Source organism: Aphis gossypii, chromosome 3 (genome assembly GCF_020184175.1).
Source record: "Aphis gossypii isolate Hap1 chromosome 3, ASM2018417v2, whole genome shotgun sequence".
Taxonomy (NCBI): Eukaryota; Metazoa; Arthropoda; class Insecta; order Hemiptera; family Aphididae; genus Aphis; species Aphis gossypii.
In genome coordinates, this window is record NC_065532.1 from 9,703,645 (window position 1) to 9,724,021 (window position 20,377).

Genomic DNA, 20,377 nt, shown 5'->3' on the forward strand with positions numbered 1-20,377 from the left:
TAAGTGATAATAATACTATATTACCTACATTAGTAATATTAGTTATTAATATAATCTCTAATTTTAAGTACCTACCTACTAAGTTGTAATTGTTAAAACCTCAGGTCGTATCATATGTTTGACAGTGTCTAATGTCTAGTGGTGTATAGTGTAGGTACTATCCTAGTTGACGTGTTAATTCGTTGGCGATAGATAATAAATTGAATACAAAATGTATTTAAGCCCAATAGATGTTGTATGAATTAACAAACTGACTATTTATCAAGGTGAGTTTGCAACATTTGATGTGTTTGTCACTACAGCGATTTAGGTAACTGTGATTTGTGTTTAGTTGTTAGTTGCGGTGATGCGCATCATCTACAATCAACGTTCGTTGATTTAAAAAAAATAAGAAACGAAGTTTGTTGCAATCAATGGTGCATTTTGGCATTTTGCGTATCTTTTTTTTTGTTTTTTTCCCGATTTTTTAAATAAACTACTGGAAACTTCTAACTTTTGACCTTCTATTGCACCAAGGATATTAACTTTGCCATCGAAAACCACTCCTGAAGTTTAAATTGAGTATTATTTCGACAAGTTGTGGTGTACACCGACACAAAAAACACACATCATTTAAAATCAATACATTCATCACTTTGTTGAAAATCTAAAATCTAAATTAAAATACGATCATCTATAAGCGAATAAAAATAATTTATATAAATGACGATGTGTTATTCGAGCCTTTACAGTGCTCATCACTAACATTATTGCCATTCATAGATAGGTATCTCAATCGTTAACTTAATCAATCGGGGTATCAGCGATAATTTGCTAAATCTCCAACAATTTATTGCTACTACCTATAGAGTGTAGGTATTTTTATATTTTATACTATCTAATTTATATTTTGTACCAATACTATTAAAAATAAAATTAAAATTATAACTATTTGACCTGGACACAAACAGTAACCAATTTTGTTTTTCTAAGTATAATATTATCGTACTAATTCACTTTCAGGCGTGAGTGAGCGAAAAAGGTATAATTTATTAAACCTAGAGAGGCATGTCTTTAAACATGCCTAGCCATCTAGAAAAGTCAAAACCCAGTTAGAAACTTAAAACTGTTAAAGAAAGTATCCCAGTGGAGAAAAGACACTCAGGAAAAACAAGAACGAGGTCAAGAAAGATGTGAAAGATTTAGGAGGATTTTATTGGGTTGTAAACCAAAAGATACTTATAGTGAGTATAGCAATAACTAGCTGATTGTCTAAATGTACCTACGAAGGGATGGCTCTATGTATAGATACCAATCTCCCGAAGAAGGGAATTGCTTACTATATTAGAATTGTGCGTTTGTCTAACTGTTAGACAAGTTAGACTCTAACTTGTTTCATAGGTTACGCATTTTGTAGGTAAACAATTTTACTTGTTTGTAAAAAAATGTACCTATTTACTAATCATTATTAATATATATTTTTTTTAGATCTTGTCATATCAACATTATTGATTATTATTTATCATACCTATGTTAAATTATTCTATTAATGTAATTCTGAGCTGGTATAGGTTTCGGAGAATAGTATCAACGAAAATGACAAGTGCTATTTTTGTCAAATTGTCGGTAGACGACCATATAATATAATATCATATAATTATTAATATTAGGCATATATAAAATATAATATATTGCGTATAGGTACCTAATAGGTAGGTAATTGATAAAACAATGTTAATCCGAATAAAATATAAATATCATTATTAAATTGGGGTTTTATGTAACAAATGGTAATTTCAGACTGTCTAAGATTTATCGTTCACATCATTTTATGCATCGGTACGAATACCGCATATTATATAATATATTATATTATAGTGTATATCATATTTTTATATAATAACTAATAATAACATATTTTATCAAAGTGAATATAATTTTTTTTTTTTTAAAAAAAAAAAAAAAGAACAGTATAATAATATAATAAACTCTCGTAAAACTAAACAAAAATTGCTACTGCTACTATCAATTATTCTAAATAATAATCGTTTTGATTGTCGAATAATAACAATAAAAATAACATTACAAACATTTAGTACAGGTGTAAATCAAAATCAACGAAAAATGGTACCTCGAAAGCTACCAAATAACAACAGTATCTAATAATAATAATAATAATAATATAATATATACGTAGGTATAGGTAGTCTAATTTTTTGATTAAATATTTATTTATTACAAACAGAGCCATTGGAGTTGATGTTTTCAAAAATAGTGAGGTAGATATTATTATATCATAATAATATCATCTGCAGAATTTTTGTAACTCAATGTTTAAACGATTCTATGTATTATATACGTATATATTTATATACAAACGGGAAGTGCTTTAGAAAAAAAAATTATATAAATTATGTAAATAATATGTATGTACATTCAAATGTCACTTAGAAGATGTTAGTTTAAGGTGGACAGAGGTTTAAAGAACAAAATTAAATCACAGTAATAGCTCGATAAAATAGTAACAACAGTGGTATTGGTGTTCATAAGTTCACGACGAAAAGAATCGTAATCAAGGCTTAAATCTAAAATTTCGAATAAGGCGATTACTTTAAATATATTATATAAATATATTTAAATACATAGATAATAATAATAATATGCTATAAATAATACGAACTCAATAACATTTGTAATATAATAATAATAATATTTAAAAATACAATAGCCTAAGGTTTTCAAAAAAAATAGTATATAATATAATATTATATTATATATATATATTTTAATAGTAATAATAATAATAATAATAATATGTACCGATGAGTATATTAATCATTAATAACAAATACTAGAACAAATAATTATTTAAATAAAGAATTTAAAGTACATTGTTTTCCTCACAGTGCTCTAATGTAATTGCTACTAAATTTTCATTAAGTGCAAAAAAATTAACAATATTATAATTAAAAAACGAAATCGTGTGAGTATACACATTTTCTTGTTTAATTTTTTTTTTCGGAATCATTTTTTTTTTCAAGGGAATGTCATGGTCATACCTGTAGTATGTGTCGTCTCTGTCTTGCAAAACGCACAACATAGCAATAAGTCTTATGTTAAAAATAACCCATTTAAAACTCTGTCATCCATTGCCCAGTTTAGAGTTTGTTTTATTTTTAATTCAAATGTTGAGCATTTTTTTTTTTAAATTAACAATTTTAAAATTCTCATAACTTACTTAAAATTGAAATTTTAATAAAAAAAAATAACCTAAGCTATGCCCTAGATTATTCTTACTTAAAAATTTGATTGAAGATCAATTTATTCTAACATAAAGACTTTCAACGTTTAAATAGACTATTCTGTATCTACGTAATATTTGCCATACATCGTGCGTTATTGTAAGACGGACACACAATAGGTCATGTAGTCGTTGCAGGATTTCCGTCTCATGTCAAACGGTAAGCATATTAAAATATGATAATAATAATAATAATAATAACGTCGTGGTTGACAGACAATCGTAAAAGTTTATTAAAGTCAGTCTAGGGTCGTAACATTTTTTCTCTCTCGGTTTGTCGAGTGCTCTCGTTTCTTTGCCAAATCGAAAAACGCGTGCACGTCATGGCCGACCCGTGCGAGGGTAAAGTCGCTATGCGCAGAGACGACGAGTGACGGCACTGTCAGGGGGGTGATATGGATTTTCGGACGATTCGAATAATATAATATGCCCAGAAAAAACGGTCGTCGACCACCGCGATGTACCTGTATAGTTATAATAATTACATAATATTAACATCAGCTGTCTTTTAAATAACGTTTACGAACAATATTTTGTATTTCGCGACGATAGGTTTGCCGACTTTGGAGTTATCATCGGCCATATTATTACGTATTATTATCATCATCGCATAGTTTTGGGGTCGGACGCGATTATAATATTATATTATACATAGTAGCGCGAGTTATTCGTCAACACCGGAAGAGGTCAAAGTATCGCGGTGTGCACATTATTATTATGATGACGAGATGATCGTTATCGTTTCGCGTCCGACGAAAACGACATTTTTGACGGGGACTGGGGGCGCACGACTACGGATATACTGTACCGCACAGGTGTTTTTATAACGTCGTTATTCGCTCGCCTCCGGCAGCGTTTTCTCGGGGGGATAGTATTTTTTTTTGTCGGAAGTTTAAAACGAACGAAAAGCGCACAGTGTTTTTATACTGCGCTGCGCCGTCGTCGTCGTCAGCCCGCGGCGTCGGTTTTCCGCCGTCGACGTGCCCGGAGGAGCCGTTGTACGCGGTTACATTGTATGCGTAGGAGGCGAAGAAAATTATGATATAATTTATAAAGAACTGCGACACGGGTCGCCGGTACGGACGACGGGGGAAATCGCCGGAGGCACTGCGAGTCTCCGCGGTACGCGCAAAAAACGGCACAAAGACGCCGAGTGCGACCCTCTCGCTCGGGACGGCGACTGAGAGAAGAAGACGCACACGCGAGGCGACGTTGTTTACCTCACGAGATGAACCGCCGTTCGATAATTATAATTAAGCGACAATATATTCCCATCGTAACGGTATATAATAATAACGTTATGGTCGGTTTGCCGCACACGTTTCTCTAATCGATTATTTTATACGTTTAGTCAAATCGCTCGAGTATAGTCCTAACCCGCTGTCATATTAATATTATTATTATTATTATTACCATCGTCATTGGATCGGTCGAAAACGCTGTCGGAAAATCCGTGCCAATAAAATTTCCCGCCGGTCGTCCGTCCGGGAAAACGACGTCGGGGCCGACGCGTCGCCCGCAGGTTTGAGAGTAGACCGCCACGGCGTCAATCCTGCGGTATCCCGACAAGTCGCCGGACGCGAAATCGTCATTGCGAGACGAGACCGACGAGAAAAACTATTTGAACACGTTATCGACAGACGTTGCGCGTAAGTACATCAAGGATGGGCGGCCGTGTTTAAGATACATTTTTTTTTCTTTAAATTTAACAAAACGATTTAATAGGTAATCTATGCAAAAGAGTTGCGAAAAATCATATATCGTCATTCGTATTTCGAGTGATACGCCCAACGGCCCAACTATAAATCCAGTTAAACGGTATGTAATAACGAAGACGTATTTTACATCTGATGCGGGCACCTAGAGGTTACATCTAGCAGGTCAGTATTTAACGCGGTTTTACCGATATTACAATAATTGTTATTAAAAAAAAAAATCGATATATTACCTTTCGAATTAATTTTGAATTTTCTTCGTTTATTTTGTGTATCTAGACTTTAGAATTGCGTTAACGTGTTGACGCGTCCTTAGTAGATTAACGTGTTGTATTAATGAGACGTTGGTTCTTTTTTTCACGTATCTATTGCGCCCATCTGATCCACGTACGCGACTCCAAACGCATAATTAAAATATACTGTTCCAAAACGAAGACGCGCGTAACGGGGGTGTAATATAATATTATATATTATTGTATGTACATTTTATTATTTTCGGTCACGATCCGTCGCATTTCGTCGTTATGGTTTTCGAGTAGAGACGGTGGCGTGACCACGCCAAATGTAATAATTCGGTTTCAAGAAAACTCGCGGGACGTGTGTGCTTCGTCGTCGCGGCGACGAATATAATGCACTAAAGCGTTAAATGGGGGAAAAAAAAAAAATAAAGTAACCGTTCAAACGTGTAATGCGATAAACGCAGCCGAAAATACATATATACCTACATGTAGGAGGCGTATACGACTTTTGCGGAGAGGGTTTAGAGAGCGAGTATTGGAAAAACGTATACGTTGGCGTGAAATACGAGTTTTTTTTTCTAATTGACTTGTAGTGTGCTCTTTATATATATATATATATTTTTATTTTTTATTTTTATTGATTTCGCGGAGACTATCAAAAACAACGACATGCGCGTCGACGGATAGTGAATAAAAATATGAACAATTAATAACAATAATAATTATAATGTTAATAATAATAATAATAATAATTATATAAATTTAAAATGTAGAATTTAGTGATAGTATTTGATGTTTGTTTTGCCCGACTATAATTCAGACGTAGTCGCCGCCGTCTTTACCGACGTCTCCGTTTGGTCTGCAAACGATACGAACTGAGCTTGGCCTGAAACAGATAATGTCGTTTTACGAAATCGATTAGTACAATAATACATACGCAACATTAATAATGAGACGTGACAAATGGTTGTCAGCTTTTTTTTTTTTCCATAAGAATTATCTACACTGAAATTTCGTATCAATATCATTTTCGCATAGATTTATAACGGACGGGTAAATACCATAATATCGTCTTAGTATTAGTTTGGGATAATCTGAATTTGTTTTTGATTTCTTGTGTTCCCGAGACACGAATATTTCGGTAAACATTTTTGGAAATGGTATACTGTCGAGAATGTTTAATTTATTATCGATACGATTTTGCTATCAAATTTATTTCAATAATTCAAATTATTTTACCAATTTCATATATCTAAAGGGGTTTATCGGTAGCCCTGTATCAATTTATATATTTTTAACTATTTACACATTTACTGAATTTAGAATTTGAACTATGTGTGTTCAAAAAAATAAAAAATAAATAAATAAAAATAAAAACACAACAATCACATTCAGAGTAACTATGAAGCATATAATATTATTTTTCACATTTTGATACCAAAAGTCAAAACAGATAGGTACCGTATATTATGGTATCAGTTCCATGTCCCATCAGTCATAATTAGCATTTATAAAAATGTACCTATAACGTTTTCCATCCGACTGCACGAGTGTAATATTAATTAGAGCCATCAGTGCAGTATATATTATAACGCGAATTCCATATTATTATAAATGGTGCAGTGAACATTATAATATCTACACGAGAGAAGATAAATGACACCATTAGCTTTGACGGCGTGTGGTGTCGCAAATTATATTATAATAATATTGATAAGTGATAACATATTCCATTTCATATTATCGTACACCGGCGAAGAGCAGTTGCCAATTATACCCGTGAGGCGCGGCGTCAGTGTCCGCGCGTAGGGCAAATTAATTAAACAGAATAGATGGAAAACGCCGTATAAGTATAACAGTTATAATATTTATTATGATATAAGCCTGCTGCAGTAACAAAATATGAAAAATATTATCACAATGTTTAATGATTATCAATTACGTCCGTGTTTAAGTAAACGCAGGTTACTCGATAGAAATTACGGTGCGTTTAGATCAAAACAACTATCCACTGTCTGAAGTTAAAATCAAACCCCGACGTTTTTCACAAAGTAAGTTTAAACTTATAAAATTAAATTTCAGATTAAATCATTAACTGTACAATATTGTTATATTTTTTCCCCCATTTCTCAAAAAAACGGAGTTTTAACAAAATATCGTGCCCAATACAATGACAACAACTTGTCGAGGATTCGTACGTCAACACGGCGTGTTTGTTTAGGGCGAGTGTCTTGAACCGCATAAACCGCGGCGGGAAGAGGAGACTGCATCCCAATATCAAGGGTACCTACGCACGTAATAATGTATAATAATTTCGTAATCGTCTAGTCAATACAATAAATAATTATAATAATCCCGAAGAAAATTCATTGCGGCGTGACGGATTTGGCCTTAACGTTGAAACGAGTCTGTTTACCTACCCGACAAACGTTATTATTTTGTTCAACACTATTGCCGAGTCGACCGTATACGTATTAATATGTCCATAACGACCATAAATAACACGGCGGGTACACACGGGGGCCGCTGTTGTCGAAGTTTATTGAAGGGAATATTATATACCTACACGATTTGTTCCGTACGGTTAAACGGGCAAGAATCGTCGCGAGACCATTATTATTATTATTGTACAGCGTGCTCTTATACGCGACGATGTTAGTGTTCGCGGAAACTTTTTCAAACAGCGCGTCGGGATCGAGAAAGCAGATTACTCTCACATAATAGTCGCCAACGGGACCTACATCACGTTAACGACATAAAATTATACGGTATATTGGTCGTAAAAAAAAAAAAAAATATGAATTAATAAAAAATGATATGACAACTCTGTCATATATATATTATAACGTTAACCATGATATCTAATTAATAATTTTAGTACGAGATCTCGAGTGCACAAATCGCGAAAGCCCATTTCCCATATTTTACCCACATATAGGTTTATATTTTTTACGTCTGCGGTATTTTTAATGACATAATACCGTGTAACGTTGTAAAAAAACACTACGAGAATCTTCAAATACGAAAAACATTCATTCAGAAAATCATAGTGCATTTTTATATTTTTTTTTAACAAATTTATGAAGGACTTGGTTATTGAAACTTTAATATAGTTGTAAGTAAAATTAAAAATCACGTCATCGTAATACGCTGAATCGGTTTACGATTACGCACATTATCCTTGCCGATAAAATTGTTGAAATTTTTTTCCTATACAAATATTTAATACTAAAGTGATGAATGCGACCGCTTTATTTTGTTCTTGCTCTAACCGTTTTATAAGAATGTCAAATTTCCTTTGGTGGGGCTGAGTTGTAGAGTTTTTGACTCCTCCGAACTCATTATAGCATTGAGATCATTCTTGAAGTCTGATCGGAATCTCGGAAACACACTTTGCTAACGGTCCTCAAACGATTTCTATTATTAAGAGAATGCCACACGTTAACTTTTAAAGGGATTTAAATCGATCAATTTAAGCCTGTTGTAGGTCACGTTTATTTTTCATACTTCATTGGTATGAGGGTATACATATTTATCGTGTTATTTACGGCATGACATATTTTAGCTTTAATATTATTTTTATTAATATTTAATGTAATAAATCGGTATTATAATAGTCAGTGGCATCCAAAAAAAAAAAATTTATATAAAAAATATCTCATCACACTATCAACGAAAGTTTAATGAAGTTGAGAACATTTTAAACGACTTAATTATATTCAAGTACCAACTACAAACAACTTATAAATATAGTTTCCAAGTCAGTACTATTGCTCGTTGTTGTGCAATGACGAGACTATATGAAAAATAATTGTTTTTCGAGAAAAACAATTACCTGAGCTACTATATTTTTTTGTAATAAACTAAGTGCACTCATACATTATAAATATGAGAATATATAAATGTATTGAATTTTTTTTTTTATATTATTAGTAAAAAAAATGCAGTGTAGTTGTTCTGTTTTGTGGTATAGAGGATAAGATCACAATGTCGAATTTAACTCTAGGGCAGAGAAAAAGAATTGTTCGAACTGCACTTAATATATAACAAAAAAACCAATTATTACTAAAGAAAGATTAGTGTTTTTAATAAATAAAAATAATATTTTTATAATAATTATTACATGACGTAGGTATAAACAATATTTAAAAATAAATTATATTTTGATTTTTGATGATTAAACCTTAGGTGATGCGCATGGAATAATTATTTAATTTAGACTACTTTTAATATGCTATGTATTATCATTTTCCATAGTATTTTCAATAATATGTATTTACGTAAATTAGTTAAATCGTTTTTAAACTAAAAAAAAAAACAGAAGAAACTATAACATAGAAAATATAGTTTCTGTATCGCCTATAAATTTGATAGCTCAACTTTACGGACAGAGTAACGAGTAATAATGCTTATGCCATACCTACGGTTTTTACATACAATTATGGACGTCTTTTGAATTCATTATAATATAACATGCGTCGTGAAGTCGAATGTATTTTTTTTGACGGATACATAACGTATAAACTGTTTGATGCGTAATTGATTTTACTATTTTAGAGAATACCCGAGAGGGATTGACCATCGAGACTTTGAAATATAGTTAGACAAAATGAAAAAAATGAAATAAAATCCCCAATCAAATCATACTAATGCAGACTTAACGGCTAATGTGTATCTATTATTTTTGCCGGATTCCAATATTCTTAATAATATTACGTCATCACGGTGGTAATCGATTCCGATTTATTTTTCGGTGTATTACGCATCGTTTCGATGAACACGACTACGCTATGCGATGTAGTTAGAGAATGGAAAAAAAAAAATAATAATAAAACGAAAAAATTTCACGTTTACATCATGATATTGAAGAATATAGAGTACCTGACAACTATACGTATAACAGGGATGTTGAATATTCAAACTTTGTATTACGACTTATAAGTTGTAATAGTTGGTAACTAAGTAGTTGTACATTTCACAAGTTCGACTGTAGACGGGATCGATTTATAAAATCACGTAACTAGAAAATATTATATATACCGTTGTACATTTTATTTGTCAGTATTTAGGCCATCGTCGAATTTCTGGATAGGATTCGCGGAATTGTGGAATGCGAAATTGTCACGAACGTCGGAATTTAATTTTGTATCGGTGAATTTTGTCCCGTATTATATATATATATAATATAGGGGTGCTTAAGTTTTAAGCTGACGGTCATTTAATTTTTAATAACTATTATTCAGGCACAACTAATTTTCAAATTAATATTCGTTGACGGTTCAAATGCGTATTGTTTAAAATTAATTTTAATTTCAGTTAAGCTTTTGTATTACACCAGGTCAACAATTTATCCGATGCACCCCGGCAGTATATTATATTTTCAACTTAACAAGAAGTGGTCGTGAGTTATTTAGTAGCGAATTGGTTAGGATTGGCCGTAAAAAAAATGTAGGACTATAGATGAGTTGTGTTTGAATCTGAAATTAATTAAATAATTTTCTAAAAAAAAAAACAAGTACTAACGACCATTAACACGTGTGACTATGCGAATGAATTAAAATTATAATGCGTGCTCAATTAAAAAAAGAAAAAAAAGCTCACCGATTACGATAATTAAAACGAGTTATTAGTTTGGATAAGTGAATTGTATGACGCTATTTCATAATAAAGTATAAGCATTTGAATTAAGTTATTTGAAACGTTTAATAAAATGAAACGCACACTACCCGCACATAATGTATACTTGAAAAATGTGTAATATAAATAATAACTAGTAAATCAGACATTCAAAAAAGTATTATAATTTAAGATTTGATAAAAAAATAAGTAAGCTGTTAGAATTTAAAATATAGCATTTTTAGCATAATTTACAAGGTATACAGAAAAACAATTTACTTCTAATCGCAGAGTATAAGATATATTGAATATTATATGCATATAAATATAAATATAATAAATCTACTAAAAATTATAAATAAAAAAAAAATGAAATCAATTAAATTTTTATTGTTATTAATTTAAACCAGGGTGCGTTATTTTAGTTTTGCAATAAGATGGAACGTATTTATTGAAGACCAATTTAAGAAACGATCCTGAACAATAGTGCATAGCCACACTTGGCCAAGCGGATGGTGGTCCTCGCTGTACACTAGAGATTTAGGAAAATCGGTCAACAAATAATAGTAATTATTCGTATTTAATGTTTATATTTTATTAGTTGTACACGCCGATAACAAGTGGGGTGCGGATTTATTTAGTTTACACGCGCGACTATTTGTTTTCCCAGCAGTGATTGCACGCAGTTACTAGCACTTTATTTCTTAACAGTATAACGTCATAAAACCAATAATAATAATAATCATCATCATAGCAACGCACTTTTGTTCCTATAATGAGATAACGAGCCGGGTAAATTCAAATAGTAATATAACGTACGTTAATCACCACTCGGCGAGTGCTAGTCGAGGGTTTCCAAAAAATCTGTTTCTGAAAGTCAAAACGGTGGACACGGAAACGATGGGATTTATCGTAGCCCCTTGGGCGTACGCTACGCACTTTCTAAATTCTTAGCGCGTAAGCCGCAACAAGCCGTTGTGTGTACCGTACACGCGTATAAATAATGCCCAACGGACAGAATATTATAAAACGGCGCTCGAGTAAACAAGACGTGTTGGTTACTATTCGACAACGATACGTACACAACGAAAACGTATCTTTTTGTTTTCAACGAGGGCGTCACAGCGATACGTTTTGTTGTTATTGTTATTTTTTTTTCGTTTTTTTACTGTTTTTTTTTTTATACATAATATATAAGATACACGTATTGTTCTCGAAGCCCGTATTTTTACAGTCGATCTTTAAAACACAAAAGTTCAGGATAAAAGAGCTACTCATATATTTTTTGTTTTCCGTTTTTCCGAACAATGGACGGCTCGTACACATATACACAAAAAACCGCATCGAGCTTCAATGTACTCAAGAAAAAATTATTTCTGACGAGGTCTATATTTTAATAAGGATGTATCGCGCATAATTCCCGCGCGCAATTTCGCGCACTCACACACTTATACACGTGTACTGCGAATATACGTTTTATTTATTTTTTATTTTGTTTTTCACTTCCACTGACATTATTATTATATAATATTAAGACGTTGTGAGTTTTTTTATTTCCGTTATTACGAACTCACATTTTAAACTCAGACGACGAAAACGAAGCAACAATATGATAACCTCACGCGTATTATTTGGATCTATTTTTTTTTTAATGTTTATTCGAAGATTTAAAAAAAGTAGTCACTCATTAGTGAAACTTACATATATGCAATTTTACTGGGTGTAATAAGTCAAGTCACTATTCATTTTCTTTTGAGTCTACGTGGGAGGATCTAATTAAATCCTGTAGTTTTGGATATGGTTTCGGGTTTGAGACGATCAATAGAAAAACTATTATTAAACGTTGATAAAAACTCATGAGAAATACATTATCTGTTATTAAAGATATACTAACTTCAATAAATATAGATTCATATTTAATTTTATATAAATATATAAATGTATGGGTTTTTGAAATATTGTTCTTGCATAATTTGAAATTATTATAAATTTATAACACTTTTTTGATAAAATAATTTTTTCGACAACATACAACTAAAATGCCATGTTCTAAAGCAAAATATTTTTCTAAGAATTTTTATGTTTATAATTACGAAAAAGTATATACGAAAATAAAATGTAGTATGATAATAAAAAAAAAAAAAAAAAAAAAAATGATAAAAACACTAGAAACTAAAACTAAAATTGTTTTCTAAAGTCTAGTATCGTAAAGACTTAAAATCAAGTAAAAAAAATATTTTATTAATAACATAATATTATGCATTTTCCTAGAAAATAACTGCTAATGATAAAAGTATTACCCTTTTGACGTCATCTACAGTCTACACAGTAATATTAATATTACATACCAATTATGCTAAGAGTAGGTTACCGACAAAAGTGTAGGCATAATACGTATACGTAGAGTAATATTTTAATAATACATCACAAAAAATGATACTTAATAATGAATATGCGAAAAAATCGCTTTACTGGTACCAGACTATCGCAGCTATACTAATAGCCCTACTGCCGATACGGTCGAATTATGCAAAATACAATATGACGTCTGAACTAAGGACTTTGAACGCAGCGAGGATAATAATAGGTTTCTAGGGACGCTAGGAACGTAAAAAAACGAATATTGCATGCAGTAACAGTTCAAGTAGGTACCAGAATAAGGAGTTCTCAAATTGTATTATATACGTTTTGAACTCGACGTTTTCTCTGTGTTTGCTATATCGTTCATGCGGATTTACGATCGAACATAATAATATAATGTATTATATTATTATTATCGTCGTCGTCCGTACAGTATAAAAGCGTAATAGGCGTGTGGAGTACTACGGATGAAGGACTTAAGCGCCGGGAATCGGGATCGTATTATTATTATTTTTTATGGCTTTTACTATGAAACACTATTTTTTGTTTTGTTCTTTAAACGGATACAGACCGTATCGGTTTTAGCCTTTCCTTAGTCCTTAAGCAAACTCGTCGTTTCGTCTTCTGTCTAAAAAAAATTGAAAGAAATGTCACAATTTTCCGGTATGTAGTAATTTGTTAATGTTTTGGAATGTGTCTGGTCGCGTTTACGCAGCGAGAATATTAATATGTATCGTCTAACCGCAGCCGTACACTGTCCTTAATCATATAACGCGTTGATCTATATTATAACAACGTACGGACCTGTGCCAAGAGTGGGTTAAAAAATAATCTTGCGAACCAGACGAATACCTAAAACTTCGACGGTTAAACTCCACGCGTCTTCGGGCGGTTTTCGTTCTGACTCATCAGCGCCGGGTGCAGGTGTTTTGGGATTATTTACGCGGCATTATAACTGTCTACGCAATATTATAAGTACATAGAGGAGAGGTTGGTACTTACATTCCAAGTATTTGGCGAGGTCGTAATCTCTGGTCTGTTCGGCTATCTGTTGAGCCGTCCGGTCTTGTCTGTCGACGGCCAATAGCGGCGCCCCGGCCGACACCAATAGGTAACAGATCTTTCGTTCGCCGTTTTGGACAGCCACGTGAAGCGCCGTCTGCCCCCTACACGCGGGGAAAAAAAAAACAAAAACGCTTTAAACGGTTATTTATCCAACTTACATAGTTAACGATAACACATAATAAATGTGCAATTTAGCCTTGTTGCCGGCGGCTTATCTTTAAAACTATTTGATTGACTACGGAATAAAAGTTACATCAGTTTAGATTCTTTTGGGATTTTGGGAGAAATAGAAACTCTCATGCGGTGTGTTCGTATTGTGACGGATTTAATCTTTCTACATATAGTGCGGCACAACTTAACGTTGATTGCACGGTAACGACACCAGTTTATATCTCTTAAAACCAACGTTTTTACTTTACAAGAAACCGATAATATAATATATATTATATACCTACTTAGTATAGATCTAGAATCCAAATAATTACAGTTTATTTTGTTTCTCTAAAATATGTGGGGTTCGACCAGGTGCCCTTAATGCGCTCCATCAATTACAGCTCTGAGAATAGCTTAAGGTATATTACACAATACATAACAGTGTAATACATAACGTATAAAATACTAACTTTAAACGTAGTCACAGAAAAGTTTTTAGTTTTTATGTTTGAACTTTGTAGTGTTAACACACATAATATTATATAAATATAATTCTCTTAACAAAAACTAGACTAGTATTTTTATGTAAATGTATACATAATTAATTGTTGGATGGAAGTCATTTTTATTAAAAAAAATTAAGTCAGTGGATAAATCATTCGAATGAAAAAGTGCCGGAAATTTATTTTATTCTCGTCACATCGACCTCATTTAACTTGTAGCTAAAGTGTGCCATTTTAGACTCATTTTTTACGATTGCGTACAAAATACATTACTAAAAAAGTATAATAGTATAAAAAATATTTGTAGATTCGAGTTATCATCAAGCGAAATCGTTTTGTTTTTTGTTGATCTTAAGCCTTAAAAGTGATATGTTGTCCGTTCTGAGTTTGAGTACGGTTCGCTGATTTAGACATCGATCGGTTTAGGCTGTTTAGGGCAGTCATAACCATTAAATCATGTTTTTTTTTTACAAGATGTTTTATCTTACTAGCATTAAAGCCGTTGAATTGTTCATACGGTTGTTACAAAAGGTTACTACAGCTGTATTTTAAGTACGGGCCATTTATTGTCAGACGTTCACATTTTAATTTAATAGTACTTTTTTTTCTTAATGCTCTTAAATAGTTATTTTCGATAAAAATTTGCCTGAGTAGAGCCTATATACATTTTAAGTGCTACCCTAAGCACACATTTATAGTGTAAATAATTAATAATAATATCTAAAAAACAAAACAAAAAGAAAACATTATTAAATGTGCTTATGTTATTTTTAAAAGAACAAGATGACGTGATTATAACGGTCGGATACTTCTCAAAATAATATAACGATATGATATTTTATGTTTCAATACGTTTTACTGTAATAATATGATTTTTCAAAACTACTTGAGAGGTTAAATTAAACTGTTATTCAACAACCCGTAAATTTTTTCTATCTCCTTAGTATAATATTTTATTTTATCTCAGCTGTTTTAAGAATTCTTATTTTACAACATAATTTTCTATTTTTTTATAATACATATGATTATATATGTATTACAATTGTCAATTTTATATTTTTATTATAATAGAATTGAAATGAATTATATAAATATAACATGGTATTATAGTAATAATAATATAATTCCTAACGTTAACTTGAAAGTTATAAGTATCATCTATTTTTGTTGTCCCTTTTTGACAACACATCAAATAAACGCATGAAATCTCTATTTTTAATCTCATAATACGGCATTTACCAATAAATTTAATGAGAAAAAATTTAGATCTCCCCATGTGTATCTGCTGTGATAGTCTTTAACGATTTTATAATATAATAGCAATGTCGTATAGTCTGATAGATAATAATTTTGTATTTATATTTTTTTATAATAATATTATTCACGACAGAGATCATTATTATTATTACCATGTTAACGTTTAGGAACAAGGTGTGCTAAGAATACTGGACAATCATCGTCATCGTCATATTTTATAGCAGGGGTGACCAATGAGAAGAGACTCGCGAGCCACCAAATGTATTAATAAATATGGAAGAGCCAAAATTTAAAAAAAAAAGGTCATGTTATTATATAATACATAAATTCATATTAAACATTTTTTTTGGTAAAAATGTTAAGATAAGATGCGAACCGCAAAGTCTATGTGGCGAGCCGCATGCGGCTCCCGAGACGTGGTTTAGCCACCCCTGTTCTATAGATACATCAAGTCTATGATAGCGATCCGACGATGGAGTTATATTGATCGTCAATGACCATAAAATATTATTCAACGTTGGGTTGGTTATTTCGTAACTAGGAATTTGCTAGCCAAAAATTAATAATATTACTATTCATAATCATAAAGCAGTCGATTTGGCTCGTAGACTCCAAGACTTGGCGAGTCTCGGACCTTAAAGCTAATGAAGTAATGAAATAAACGATGATTGTAGATTCCTATGTAACTAATATATGTATACAAACTAGCGGCCAACATAATAAAATCATATAATTACCAACATACGGAAGAATAATGCGAATGATCAAGTTCCTAATTCGTGTGGTATTTCCCGATTAAGGCTCTAGAGATCAAATAGCCGAATTCGTATTACGGGGTGGCGTGTTTTACTTTTTTTTATTTAACCGTGGTAAAAACAAAATCGTGTAGGCACGAGTACTCGAATGTGATTGAGTGAGAGAATATAATATTTTATGAAGTAAATAAACTACTGTGCCGGTGTAGAGGTGTGGTTTTTGTGGCATACACGTGCCCGCGTAGGTACGACAAAACCGCATTATCGGAGGCGGATTTACTGCGATGGTACCTCCAGGCAATTGAAGTGTGTGCAAGCGTTCACTGTGTTCGCACCGATAGAGAGAAGACAATTTTTGCCGACGGTTAAACAAAACCACTCAGAAAGTGAAACAAAACGGTCTAAGTTTTTCTTTATTAAACAGTTTATAGAATATTTTATAATACCTCTTATACGAGTTTTTGATTGTTTAATTTTACGCAAACACTGCCTAAATATTACATATTATTTTATAAACGTTATTATGCAGCTTGCTTATCTTGTAAAGCAAAAAGTGTTTTTGATTGCTTTATGTTCTGAAATGTTGTAACCGACCACATCAAAGTAATAAAATAATTTATATTGTTATTTATAGGTAGGTATGTAGTATTAGCTGGCAGTGTTGGTTAAGTTACATTGCTATCATTAATTATATAAATACTAGTATAATAGTATTATGTAGGTACTAGCCAAAGTTTTAAGTAGCCTAACCTAACCTAGCACTACATAATATATGTATATTAGATTAACTCACTCTTGATTGTCTTTGATAGACACTATATTGGACGGCGCGTTGGCCAGTATATACCGAACCAGGTTGGAATCGCCACGCTGACTAGCCACATGTAGAGCTGTCTGTCCGTCTTTGTTGATGGACATCAGAGAGTAACCCATTTCGAATAGATTTCTCAGCTGAAAAACGAAATTCAACAAAACGTTCAAGGAACGGTATTGTATATAATCTTACTGCAGACATATACATCCTCATACCCTGCACGACATTATAGGTGGAATAAACACGAGAAACGTGTAAATCAGTTTTAAACAGAAATCATAATATATGGCTATGAATGGTTTAAATAAAATATAGATATAGGGTACTGTAGTTTGGTAGGCAAGCAATAAAATAAAATAATGGTTCATATTATATTATACGGTGTGCAGAAACCCTAAAACAGGATTTCGCACAAAAATAGTGACATATTGATGTAAAACATAGGTTTAACAATTAAATATGTATTACTGTACGTTACCATGTTTAAGTTCCCTGTTTTAGCCGCTTCGATTATTTTATCGGAAGTTCGCACTTGGCCGTAATGACTGCAAACAAACGACAATACTTATTAAAAATAATAATATGCTTACAAAAAAGATTCGCTAAATACGGCTGTTATACATATTTTTTTATCGTTTATTCACACTTGACATAAAAAATGTATATTGTATAAAATTAAAATAAAACTATACACGCAAGCTCACACAATTCTTTGTTAATTAAATAGCGAATCTTTTTTTGTAATTTTTGTAAGATCGTGGCCTTATTGATTAAGTGTACTTACTGATCTTCATTTGATTGTAGGTCAAATAGACGATTGTATACTTCACTAAGCGAACATGCAAAATTATAAAAAAAATAATAATAATAAGAATGTAACGTGCATTGTTATAATATATGTTTTGATGTTAAAAATAATATTTTTTATTTACAAAAGTACTTTTGTTTTTGATGTATGAAATCAACGTTTATCAAGTTAGGTACAACGGTTTCATACTCTCGTGTGAAGTTTAAAAGTTTTTTTATCGACAAGTTTACTTTGATATAATATTTTTTTTTTGAAATGTTTGAATATATGAATATGAAAATAGATATAACCATAATATTTATGTAGGTTTCACAATAAAGTTAGAGTCAATCGATAAGCATATCATTTATTTTGTGCATTGTTAAAATCGTTGGTGAGAATGATGTACCTATAATACGACAATGATTACGTTTAGGAAAGATTAGAGCCGCAAATTTGAACGAAAACAAATGTACTGTGTAAGACACAATAATAATTATTGAATCGAGTTAATTTAGATGATAATAATATTATAAGATCTGATGTGTACCTAGTTCTTGTGGAATGATTGGTCCCATTGGTGTGGCCTTCGTCTTGTGGACATTTGACCGAAGAATGTGTTTTGATGCTTTCCAATCGACTTATCTCCGACTTTACCCGCATGCTTTAAACACCAACAACAATAGTAACCCTTTAAAAATGATGCTCCACTTACCTGATCTCGACGGATCATATTATAGCACAATATTACATCTATTCTATATACTGACCTTGTTGTTGTGTCTTGAGCTCCTTGGTCGTCAATCGGTTCTTTGGATTTCAGCACCACTGTCACGTCTTCTTCGGTGGACGGCGGTCTATGCGGATCGTCCAACACGAAAAGTTGATCGTGTGTGATGTCTATTAGGTAGTGAAGACTTTCCTGGGCCCGGTCGATCCTGAAGAACCGTTCGGCCGTGCAACCTGTGTGCGGTCAGATATAAAACGTTTTTTAAAATTATTATTTAGGCGCTCGTCGTTGCTACAAGTATAGTTATTACAACTTATAATAATATCTAGTAATAATCGTGTTATACTACGTACAGTCGACAAAACACCAGTCGGGTGATAATTTCGGCATGGTGTTGCCCGCGTGGTCTGTTGATGGACTGCCATTCAGCTCCAACTTTTCAACTAACTTGCGCACGGTTTCTAAATCCGCGACAGGTTCCACTTCGATCTCGCCCATATTGATCGCTGAAATAATCGAAACAACAACGTGGTATGAATTAATTACGTAGAAGTGTATGTTTTATACGTGCGTTAATATTAGGGGTTGGATACTTTTTATGTAAATTGTACAGGTATTTAGGACGATTATTTATAGTATTTGTACCAAACAGTAGATACTCAGAATATTTTGTGTTATCAGAATAATTAAGGATTACGGCATTTATAAAATACTTGTAATACTACTAAGCAAGTGTTTCAAATATTTAAAAAAATACCTTTATCAAATTATAAATAGTTTTGAAAACGAATATTAAAATTATTTAGGATGAGTTTAAGAATCGAGTTAATTTAAGTACGTATATATAATGTTCTCATGACATACAAATATAAATTATAATGATTTACAAATAATGAAATTATTATTATAAATAATATAAAATCATAAATAAATAATAACATTTATATAATGATAAAAAATACAATTGAAAATGTTTACTTACACGACTGGATGAGCAGCTCTTTGTCACAATGGTGTTGCTCATAATCTTGAAGCTTCAGTCTTTGGACAGACACTTTGTGTTTGTCTATCGTGGTCTCGCTGGAAAAAAAAATAAAATAAA

The 20,377-nt window shown here is 31.9% G+C and overlaps 1 protein-coding gene across 3 annotated transcripts in view; it reads right to left on the reverse strand.

Moving 5' to 3' along the window:
- Positions 1 to 2,381: 2,381 nt before the first annotated feature.
- Positions 2,382 to 20,377, reverse strand: part of LOC114129669 (eye-specific diacylglycerol kinase-like) — a 161,587-nt gene continuing 143,591 nt past the window's right edge. The window contains exons 12-21 of one of the 3 annotated variants that reach the window (XM_050202615.1): positions 20,258 to 20,355; positions 19,629 to 19,781; positions 19,316 to 19,508; positions 19,096 to 19,209; positions 18,543 to 18,587; positions 18,237 to 18,303; positions 17,738 to 17,895; positions 14,214 to 14,377; positions 13,783 to 13,839; positions 2,382 to 6,120 (exon numbers count right to left, since the gene is read on the reverse strand). In XM_050202615.1, coding sequence (XP_050058572.1) covers positions 13,811 to 13,839; positions 14,214 to 14,377; positions 17,738 to 17,895; positions 18,237 to 18,303; positions 18,543 to 18,587; positions 19,096 to 19,209; positions 19,316 to 19,508; positions 19,629 to 19,781; positions 20,258 to 20,355 — 1,021 coding nt within the window. In that variant the 3' untranslated portion in view covers positions 2,382 to 6,120; positions 13,783 to 13,810. The remainder of the gene's footprint in view (positions 6,121 to 13,782; positions 13,840 to 14,213; positions 14,378 to 17,737; positions 17,896 to 18,236; positions 18,304 to 18,542; positions 18,588 to 19,095; positions 19,210 to 19,315; positions 19,509 to 19,628; positions 19,782 to 20,257; positions 20,356 to 20,377) is intronic. The other 2 variants (XM_050202614.1, XM_050202617.1) reach the window with 2 other exon arrangements.